Below are 11080 nucleotides of genomic sequence, written 5' to 3' on the forward strand. Positions count from 1 at the left end.
AGAAATACGTGAGTAAACACAAAGGTAGCGCTACCCCCGTCCTCGTGACGTTGGAGCGGACTGAAACAGATGTCCCAAGTGTTGCCTTCACATCTGACCAGAGAAAGCTGAACACCTCCTGCTGTCTCCGAGAGGATGCTGTAGAGGAGCAGATATCACTCTACGAGGTGAGTACTCAATGCTTTATATCGCTCCGCAACATAATAAGTGAAGGGAAAGCCCGGACAGGGAAGCAGCTGCAACATTAGTTCAACCAGCAGTAAGTTGCATGAAGCGTGTGAGGGGGCGATGTTAGAGATCGGTCAACTTTAGAAACCCGCACAGAGCCATTCGCTGAACTGATATTGATATTTCTTCAAAACACGTTCACTCTTTTTCAGTGTTGTAAAGTAAGTTGCGTACATGTACGCAAGTTATTTACTTAACTACAATCACGAGGTAGGCTACTTGTCATTTTCATTAAAACCATTTTTTTTTTTTACCTCTTTCTACTTTTACACAACTTTTACAAAAGGACATATTGTACTTTTTACTTCATTACATTTTTTGTATGGCTATAGTTAGTCACTTGCACTACATAATACAACTTTACATGTAAAACGTACAGAAATGTATATAAGATGTATTGTATTTTGAGACTGAGTATTTTATTGATAATACGTCTGTGCTTTTATTTAAGCAAAATCTAACACACAGGACCTGAAATGGAATATTTTCATAATGTGGTTTTGCCGTATTTGCCTTGTAAAGTAATGTGAGGATCTGAATATGAGTCAACTCACTGCTCCTCATAAAAAAAACAAGTGTTAAAAATAAAGTGATGTATTATAGCAGAAAGTTAAATCCCCTCAGAATTACAATGATCAGACTATACCAGTTATGATTCATTCTTTTTTTTACTATCCAGAAGACTGAGTTTTTCTTCCACGGTTTAATAAGCTCTGAATAGGAACAGGTGGCTTTCACTGATAAACAACTCTGTCGGATGTGTGTGGGGCAGCAGGCGGCCTGGTGGCAGTTGTTTGTGGCTAAGGCAGCCGAATAAACACCGTCTCTGCCAGTCCACATGTTGACAGACATGCGGTGCTACTGTGGTGCTAAAGACAACACCTATGTGTTGTCATGCCCCGGCAGTCCCCCAGTTCTTCTGTAAACGATGGGTACTCGTGGGTGAAAAGCTGTAACCACATCCTGCCAAGAGCCCAAGATGACCATCAGTGACCAGTCAGAGGCCTCAGAAATGACGACTCAGAGAGACAAGGTGTCATGATCCTCGCTCAGCCCTTCGGCCTCTGGGGAACAATGGAGCATCTCTTCTTGCCCTCTGTATTTACGCTGTCGTTTGGCTGTGACCGAGTTGGTGTGTCTGGCCGGCATATGGCCTCCAGCGACTGAGCGCAGGCCGACATGGTGCTGATTACCCGGCATTGTGTCTCTCCTCGAAAACTAAGACCTGTGCACGACTTTACAATGTTGATCTGAGAAAGGAAATAGGCTGCCGGTGTTTGAGTCTTTGACACAGACTACTCGTAACCATGGCGTTTAGTGTGAGCACAGCCTCTTGACTGCTTTTTTCTGCAGTCTGTGGAGTTTCCACACTCAGCACTGCTTCTTAAGACAACCATCTGACTTCAGTGACGTGCTTTGTAATAGAACACTTTTTTTCTTCTTCTTCCTCCTGCCGCTCCCCCACATTGATGCACTTTTCTTCCAGCAGCCCATATTGTGTGCAGAGTGCATCCATTCTGCTGAATGGATTTTGGCTTTTCACCCGACTCTGAAATAAGGCATGCTGTAAGGTCGTTTGGTTTCTTCCATCCATAGTATCAGCATTCAGTGGAGAGTCTTAATTACAGGGTTTGAACAGGCCTCGGTCTGGTTTCAGGCATCCCTCACTGTTTCCTCGGCGAGGCTGGTCCCCATTGGTAATTCCAGGGCCGACCACAGTGGTAATGAGCGCGGCGGCGGTGGTGGCGGCATTCCAGGAGATCGCAGCTCCAAATGCTCATGGGAAAGGGTGGTGGGGGAAGTCTGGGAGACAGTGAATTCACATCGGGATCTCTTGCCATAAACACCCACTTCCGTAGATGTTACACTGTCACGCTCGGGTGAGCAGCGGGGATTGGCTGGGAGGATCAGCTCCCATTCCAGACACGTTCCTCGTTAGCGGTGATCACTTGCGCCACAATTAAGATGTTATGACTATATCAATCAAACCGAGTGGAGACTGTGCTATCAGTGGCTATCAGTAGGATTTCAACACTCCCACGGCTTCCAGGTTTTTCTGAAAGCTTTGACAAACGGCATCAACGTCTTGGAAAAAAGCTGCGACTTCTAATGTGATCTTCTGTTTTACCCAAACTCAGCCACTCACTCAGCCCTCACTCAGCCTCGCCCTCCGACCACAGGTTCTTGTGAAAGTCCTCAGAGTTATTGGGTGTAAGTGGGTAAATCCCACATTACCCTGCCTGTCTCTGATTACCAGGCTGGATTCCTGTTGACGTCTTGAGTTTGAGATGGCTGCAGCATGGAGCCATGTGTTTGAGAGTACACAGTAGAAACTCTGCACTGTCCCTTTCCCCACCTCTCACTGCAGCCTTGTCTCAATATTGGCCCAACAACGCTGCTCAGCACTGAAGCAGAGTTGTCAGCAGATATTGCGCCCACAGCAGATTATTAAGGCTGGTTGGTGCATACAGGGCCTTTGTTGCCATGTTGTTTTACTGACTCGAGCTGCCTGCGCCACATTGTACTCTATGACTGCTCACAGCTGAGTCAGTCCACATGAGTTGTGGTAGTGAATGGGTCAGGCCAATAGGACACACAATAATATCCTGTCTATCTCAGTGTCTTCCTGGTCCCCACAGGAAAAGGCCCGATACCGATCTCAAAACACAGAGGATGGGACAAGATTGTAGGATTATACTCGACCGCCTTAGAATCACATTCGTTCATGTGGCGTCTGTTTGCCCGTCCCTTTTGTTCCTCACTAAAAACACGTAATATACTTATCGTATGAACTTTGCTTGCATGATATTGATACAGATACTGCTCGAGGAGTCATCACGTTCATGAAGTATCATTTTATGAATGTGTGGCATTGAAGCAATAAGTGAGGCTAATATTAAGCGTTCATCATGTCAGCGCCTGTAATGTTCTGCTCGCTTTCTGGAGGAGAAGTGGAGGGGGGTGGCAGCCATGTGAGATCCAGAATAAATTCATTGACCTTAAAGAAACTAAGAAATGGGACAGCAAGTATTTTCTCGCTCATCCTAACGCAATTTCACACAAAAACGCCACACAGACCTGCTGTGTTTTAGCCCATCCTTAAATGTTGCCTCCAATTTGTTGTTGCCATTGTTGTCCTCCCCCTTCTGTCGTTCCTCTCCTTGTTTTTTTGTTTATTGTCAGTCAGATGTTTGGTGGACAGCAACAATGGAGCAGAGCGGGCCATAAACCTGAATTGTGTCGGCCTGTTTGTGAAAGTGTGCGAGTGAAATGTGTTGCACAGGAGTCAGCAGGGACTTTGTGATCTGATGCTGCGTAGACAAGCCCAGCATTGAGACATTCTTCCGCTTCAAAGCCCCCCAGAGGGTTTTTCTGGACACTGGTTGAATAGGAGCTGAGGGAGGGGTGTGTGGGGGGAACAGGTGCAGGCCGTGAGAGGGGTAATTCCTGCTGCCATCTGCTTTCTTTTTCGGGGTCTGGGCTCTTTAAACGCCCTCTGACACGCCTCACAGTGACACGCTCCCCTAGCCAGCCACATCGTGCCCCGTCACCATGGCACCCCGATTCGGATTAACCCCTGCACATGTGCCGAGTCAAGAATGGGGGTCTGCCTCTTTTGTGAGGGAGCATGGGAGGAAGAAAGAGGTGGTGGAGGAGGAGGGAGGAGATGGAGAGCTGCATGGATAAGTGTGTGAAAGGACACTCGCCAGTCATTCACTTTTGTTAAGTAAAGCAGCAGCAGGGAGCATGAATGAAGCCATGTGGTAGAACAACAACAGGAGAGTCTGTGTTCTTACAAGGGATCCAGCCAACGTGTACCGTTTGAGTAACATCTGCTTATTTCAACAGGTACTCTAGAAAAGTTAAGTGTAGACCTTCGAGATGACAGCCATCGAGAGTAAAGAGGAGATCAGTGACACTGACAGTGGGATCATCGTCCACTCTGGTAAGAACATCACCTCTAAATATCAGATTGCATTTCAACGCATGCCATGTTATAGCTAAGTTAAAGAAAATGTCATATTGTTGTCCCTATTTTTATATTTTAAATTCTATCCTAACCCATAATATTCAAAAACATTCAAGAGGGAATTGTGAATAAATACAAATGTAACAATTTGCAATAATTTAATTTGCATATTATAATTATGATTTGATCAAATTATGATTTAATTATGATTTGATCAAATTAACTGTATTATCCCAAAGGGTGTTGGCACACATGAAGAGCATGTCATGTATATGTGTTAGAAAAGTAATGCCGGATGGGATGAAACCATTTCTGGGTCATCCGTTAAGGAAAGCCTGATCTGATCTTCTGTGTGTTCACTGCAGGTCCGGAGAGCCCCACGTCTCCGGGGAAGGACCCGACCACACACACCAGAGCCCTGAAGCTGAAGCACCAGTCTCTGGAGGAGCGTCTGGAGCTCTGCCTGCTGGAGCTCAGGAAGCTCTGCATCAGAGAGGCGGTGAGTCATTTATAGATTAAGACAATGCACAGACGACACATATATTATTTAGGCACTCTGTAATTGCTCTAAATGAGTTGTTAAAATAGTGTTATGTGTGTAAGTGTCACAGATGTACCCTTTTTATTATCAACACTTTTATTTTGAATTCACAGGAGCTGACTGGACAACTGCCCTCAGACTATCCTCTGATGCCCGATGAGAAGCTTCCTATGGTCAGAAGGAGGATCGGAGCTTCCTTCAAGCTCGACGAAGGTCTGATCCATCTGAACAAACAGGTATGGACCTCAGTCAGTGTCTTTTTGGGGAAAGAGATTGCAATTCATGAGCTGAAACTAACTGTGAGGATGTGGGTTTGTCGTAGGACTCAGCACTGCAAGGGCTGGAAACTGACTTGGCTCTTCAGCGGCAGATTTTTGAGGCGGCCTGCAAACTCTCCCTTGAGGGGAACCTGAGGAAACCGCAGAAGAAGAGTCGGTTGCAGCAGTGCAAGAGGGAGGAGAAGAAGGTGAAGGATCTGCAGGAGGCCGTGCTCCAGCACAGGATCAAGAGCCAGTGCAACACGCCTTGCCTCAGTGCCTCAAACAAACAAAACAAAGGTGAGTCCCACTGCCGCCCTCTTCTGGCCACACGCCAGGAACACATCCAGCGGCTTTGACGGACACGTTTAAAATTTTCCCTTTTTGCACGCAGATGTGTGCAGTTCCCTGTCTGATGTGGTGGCTCTGGATGATGGTGAGTGAAGAGTACATTTACAAATATTTTATTTTGAAAATTATCATCACTCTCTGATATATAAATGCTTGGATTAAGACATACAGTGAAAAGAAGTGGGGATTAGAAGGATGTATTTTGGAGCAGCATGGTTTGATGTTCTCTGTGATCATCCACAGACGTGGACTCGCCCGGCCCTCTCTCTCCTCCTGTGTTGGGCACTTCCTATTCAGAGCCCCTCCAGCTCTCGACCACGGCCCTGCAGTCATCAAGTCAGCTCAGTGTGGAGTATGAGCGCTCTCCCATCCAGAACTCTCCGTGGAAAGAGTCCAGTCTGGATCAGCCTTACCTGAGGGCCACGAACCCTCCTCCGTCTGTTTGGAGCAGCAGGTCCAGGTACGAATCTGAAGTGTATTAACTGCCCGTTGAACACACAACTTCTGTCTTCACATGACGACAAGAGAGAAAATCAAATAAAAAAGGGAGCTTAATGTCATATCTCACAGGATGTATTGCACATCTCACGTCGTCTTATCCGTTGTTGTTATTGTTGTTGTTGTTGTTGTTGTGTGCAGTAGTCCAGCAGGAACCCAGATGTCAGCAGAGAGTATCATTCCTCTGTCTCAGTTTATAAAGAAAACGGCCCTGCGTCAGAACCACTCCACCAGCGCCCCCTCCACCCCCGAGCTGCACGTACGCCGGCAGGGTTCCCAATCCTTCAGGTGCACAGAGAAGTCTGATGATAACACAAATGCACAAAAGACGACACGCATACTATAATATAACATTTCCGCATGATATGCCTCCTCAGACTTCCCAAAAGTAAGCCACCTGCTGACACGGAGAACAACCGCGTGCGAGCCCGGCTCCCCCAGCGACGCTTTCTGGCTGACTTCATGGTGCGTTCTTCAGAGTACTCTCCCTTGCGCCCTTACCAGTCCAGCTCGGAGGACAGCAGCTCGGAGCACTCGTCCTCCTCCTATATTAGCTCTCCTGGCGGGGATGGACCCACTGAGATGCCAAAGCTCTGCCCGCCGCCTTACGGATTCCACTTTGGAGCCCAAAAGAAAGGACTGTCCAGCTTCACCAGCTCCCACAAGAACACCAACCAGCCTCAGGCCAGCCCTGGCTACGTCAGAGCGAATGCAGAAGATGGCCCCCTCTCCCCCCACGACCTGGACAAGGGAAAGAGTTTCCTGTCTTCTCCTCTTGTGGCACACAGTCCTCAGTGGCAGGGCGGGGCCTCGTCCACGAGTAGAATCCCAAAGCCCCCTCCGCCTTACACCAGGCTGGTGAGAACTCCCTCGCTGAAGGAGTACCCGAACCACGCCATCAGGCCCAGAGACATCGTGTCGGAGGAGTTGAAGTCATGGCATCAGAGGAATCAGCTGCAGAAGTTGGGAGCGAGCTGCGAGGATCAGCAGAGCCCCCGGAGTGTCAAGAGCCTCCCTCCACCTTATCTACCTCTTTTTGAACAGGTAAGTGCTGATCATGCCTTAACAGTACAATAGGCCGCGAGAGTCTGATGATTATTTTCCTCTTAAATAGATGGATTGTCTATAAAACATCAAGGTTCAAGGTTCAAGGTTTTTTATTTGCCATCTGTGCCTACTAGACCAGCAGTCCAGACACATCGGAATTATTTTTGCAGGGTTCAGAAATACATATAAAATCTCCATCACGATGTCCTGGGGACAAATGTGACATCTTCCAATATTTAAATTTTCTCACTAACAGTCCAAAACACTAGCATATTCTGTTTGCAATTAGATTGCGAAAACAAATCCTCACTGAAGAGACTTGAAACATCACATTTTTTGCTTGAAAAGTAACTGAAATGTATTATTAAAATAGTTGCAAAATGATTTTCTTTTGATTTACTAACCAGATGTAAAATATCCGTGTGTCCAGAATGTGTGAGCTGAACACTGGCGTCATGTTTCCACAGGGTTCAGGGAATGTGGTCCTCCAGAGAGCTGCAGACGGGACTCCAGTCCAGTGGTTCATTGCAGAAGACGCTGAAATCGTGAGCCAGGTGTAACTCTACTAGTGAAGTGTGTTATTCCTCTCTATTTATGTCTGTATTTATTACGGTTGTGGACTCTCTGTGAGATCGTATGTTGACATGACGAACGTAGTAGACCCATTGGGACTCCGCTGAGCACGATTCTCTCGTCTTTTAATTTAAAACTCGATTTAAGATGCCAGTTTTATTTATTTTAAATTGCTTTCTAATAGATGCTTCTGAAAGGTATGAAGTGAATGAAGGTTCACATCAAACCGATTTAAAACACAAATGCTGAAATGCTTTGTGTCTGGCACACATTTTGCACATGAAATTCATCTACAGTAGTATTTGAAAAAGTAACCCCATTCCGAATATAACTTTCTATGTTTTACTATATGTATCGTTTAATGAGAGTTTCCCCTTTGCAGCATAAAGATGTATTTCAAAAATGTTGATACACCTTTGGAATTGCATTGCTCTGCTGGACAAAATTATATTTATATATATAATTTAACAGCCATGATGTGAAGTGAGCTGATTCTTAACATTTGATATTAACTCTTAATAACTAATCACGATGCCTTAAACGGTGGTTTGAGGAATGTTTTTTCTTCAGTGTGGTGTTTTCTTACTAACAAAGTGATTCTATCAGTTTTGATATGTTTTGTATATTTATAATAAAAAATACAGCTGAAAGTTAAGTTTGTGGATTTTGTTTTCTAGGAGGTAAAAAGAAAAACGAAGTATTTCACAACACAGGAACAAACAGAAGTGTCATAAATAGTTTTATATTCAAAGGCTGCTCTACAGCGGCTGTTCAGACTACAGACAACCTGCTGGTGACACGTTCACGGCTCAGGCGCTTCATCCTGGAGCTTCCACAAGCACGTCAACGCCACGCCACCGAAAAGCACCAGCAGGTAGATGCAGAGCAGCGGCCGGCGGCGGCGGTACAACAAGTGAGCCAGCGGGCGAGGCCTCCACGAGGACCCCCCCCTGAGGAGAGCCGGCAGTCAGTGTCCAGGGCAGACATCATCACCCTCGTCTTTTCAAACTTAGGTTGACTTACGTGCTCACGGAAAGCTGTCGGTAAATATTTGAACTCTTCTTCTCCTTGTCGGCTTTTTTCTTTGATAACGCAGCTTTGCCCTTGTGCCTGTGGCGCAGAGTATCCTGAGGGGAACTGCAACAAAGAGCGCTGCGTCACAGTTCCATGACACCCGAGTACAGTGGCAATGTGACACACTGAAAGAACATATGTGTTTTATCCTGGTGTTTAATGTATAAAGTGTCTTTTAGTCCCAGTTCCCTCAGGCCTGAGAGCCCTTGTTGGAGCGATGTTGAAGGCGTTGTCTGAAACATGATTTTGGATTATAGAAATTATGTTCACTTTGTAACTTGTCCAAATTCAATTATGTGTGGATGCTTCTCGTAAAACCGTAACTGATTAATAATATGAAACCATTCGTATCAGGAAGAGTACAGGTGTTTCTACTGACATGAGTGATATCTGGTAATTAGGGCTATTATTAATAATACCCTATTAAAAAAGAGCACGCTTTAATCAAACAGATCCAGCGCCTCAGCAGGGTTGATGTTTACTTCAGAATTGTCTGGTGTTTCTGCTACTTCGTTCATGAACAGTGACTCCATACTTTTTGTTGCGTAGCTTTCTGGTGGCCAGTTGTTTTAATGCGAGGCACTCGCGGCTGGGGGGGGGGGCTGGAAGAACTCAACAGCTGGAGTGTCTGACAGAGTTTCTTCTGGATCCAGCAGCCTGAAACATAGAAAGGGGAAATCAGGCGATGCCCATTGGCTGACGACTTGGCCCAGATACAAAGCGTAAAGGGTTTCTAGACCTGCCGTCCACAGGGAGGCGGTCATCCTTGCTCATGGCAGAGCAGCTGGACTCAGAGTTCAGGCGGGGAGGAGACGAGCAGGGGAGGAAGGAGTCTCTTCCAGGAGGAGCTGGTTTCTTCTTGTCTCGTTTTAGCTTCTTCTGTGGAGACACTCGACTCATTTGGGCTTCTGGGTGATAACAACATGAAGTTCACTCAAGAAACCTCCGTACCTGGATTTGGCTGGGAATTAGTGTTGTGCTGACTCTGTAACGAACGCCACTGTTCTGAAAGAACACAAACATAAAGCAGATGATGAAGTCATGAAAAGGAAAGAGTTTGCATATCAGACAATAAGCCGATTGGCTGCATACTTGATGAGAGTTTTTCTTTCTGCTGTCACTCTCCTCCGGATCTAGAACGAGAAATTCAGTCAAACGTTGCACGTGACGACCGAGCAGGACAAACAGCACGAGACGCCAGAGACCTGGCGCTGCTCGGGGGTGGGACACGGTCTTGCTGGAGTTCTGCTGCTGGACCCTCTTCTTCACCTCCTGCAGCTCCGCCACGTTTCTGTGGTGTTGCATCTTCAGGTTCTCCTCATGAGCCACCATGAGCTTCACTGCTCGACTCACTCGAGCCTCCTTTCAGGGACAGAACAACTCAAATATCATATAAAACCATCATGTGTGTCATTGAATGCTTTCATGTCAGTACATGAATAATAATGTGTTAAAGATCAATATTATAAGAAACTGTCATGCATAAATAGAGAGATGTTGGTCACCGCGTCGGTAAACAGTGTAGTGTAAATGGTGCACAAACTTTCATTTTGATGGATTATTTAGTGAATAATATTTAATGTGACGGGTGATTCTTTCCTCTGACACGGTTTTATTTGAAGGATTTCTTGAGGCTTAAAGAGGTGAACATATTTATGATTCATAAGAGATGTCTCTAATCCTCCTGTGACCCCTCACAGCGATTCTAAGGCCCTTTTTGTGGCCCCCGACCCACAGGTGGCACCGAGCCATCCAGCACCTGGTGCACAGCGCCGAGCACCTCCGCTGTGTTGGAGATCCGCTCCACAGTCCCACCCAGGACGTCCAGAGACCGCTCCATCCTCTGCAGGATGCCACTGCGCTCAGTGTCCAGACACAGGCCCTTCAGCATCTGAAAACACACACACACACACACACACACACGTGCACCTGCTCGATGGTAGCGCCACTAAAGCGTATTTCACATCATCAGTCAGTCACTGCACCTCCAGCGTCTCCCGGCCTCTGGTCAGCTCCAGCTGGACGTTGTCCTCCGCCTGCAGCCGCTGCTTCAGGGTGTCCTGGTCACAGCGGGAGGCCGTCTGGGAGCCGCAATGTGCATCTTACATTGCGGCTCTTATGGCGCGTTTTAAGCTTGATTCTTTGTGATTGCAATTATTATAACATTTTAATTGATACATTTAATTTGATACATGCTGCCTAGATATTTATATATATTTAGCACTAAGTCAAGAAGTGAATTCTTTCAAATCAGGAGACAGACATGAACATTAAAACTTAAATTGAAAGGATAGGCGCATAACTGTTCATGTCTGTCTTCAAAATAGTTGCTGTAGCTGCGCATATGAACATTGCAACAGGTTCTTGGTTGTTGTAATCATTCCTCCTGTTCATAAAGGCCTTTAAGCTTTAACACAGGACGACTGACCCATCTTCACTTACAGCGAGGGCTTTAAGCAAAACCTGTTCACTAGACAAATAGTAAAGATGTCATCTAAAAGCAAAATACAAACATGCACACATGTAACATATGGAGTACAT

General features: G+C 46.1%; 2 protein-coding genes across 3 annotated transcripts; one reads left to right on the forward strand and one right to left on the reverse strand.

Moving 5' to 3' along the window:
* The first annotated feature begins 142 nt into the window (after positions 1–142).
* Positions 143–8120, forward strand: inavaa (innate immunity activator a). 2 transcript variants are annotated; one of them, XM_056423320.1, is made up of 10 exons: positions 143–167; positions 4078–4174; positions 4564–4697; positions 4853–4975; positions 5062–5296; positions 5391–5432; positions 5591–5807; positions 5987–6133; positions 6223–6889; positions 7360–8120. In XM_056423320.1, exons 2-10 carry the CDS (start codon positions 4111–4113, stop codon positions 7450–7452), a joined length of 1722 nt encoding a protein of 573 aa, XP_056279295.1. In that variant the 5' UTR covers positions 143–167; positions 4078–4110; the 3' UTR covers positions 7453–8120. The 2 variants fall into 2 exon arrangements, with proteins under 2 accessions (XP_056279295.1, XP_056279296.1); XM_056423321.1 differs by lacking the exon at positions 143–167 and having other exon boundaries at positions 4001–4174.
* A 988-nt stretch (positions 8121–9108) lies between these two features.
* si:ch211-163l21.11 (inositol 1,4,5-triphosphate receptor associated 2) lies at positions 9109–10430 on the reverse strand. The gene is made up of 6 exons (XM_056423866.1): positions 10299–10430; positions 9745–9901; positions 9632–9672; positions 9491–9544; positions 9279–9418; positions 9109–9196 (listed from the first exon to the last, which is right to left on the reverse strand). Exons 1-6 carry the CDS (start codon positions 10428–10430, stop codon positions 9109–9111), a joined length of 612 nt encoding a protein of 203 aa, XP_056279841.1.
* Between the last annotated feature and the right edge of the window lie 650 nt (positions 10431–11080).

The sequence above is a fragment of the Pseudoliparis swirei genome, chromosome 9 (assembly GCF_029220125.1).
Source record: "Pseudoliparis swirei isolate HS2019 ecotype Mariana Trench chromosome 9, NWPU_hadal_v1, whole genome shotgun sequence".
Classification (NCBI taxonomy): Eukaryota; Metazoa; Chordata; class Actinopteri; order Perciformes; family Liparidae; genus Pseudoliparis; species Pseudoliparis swirei.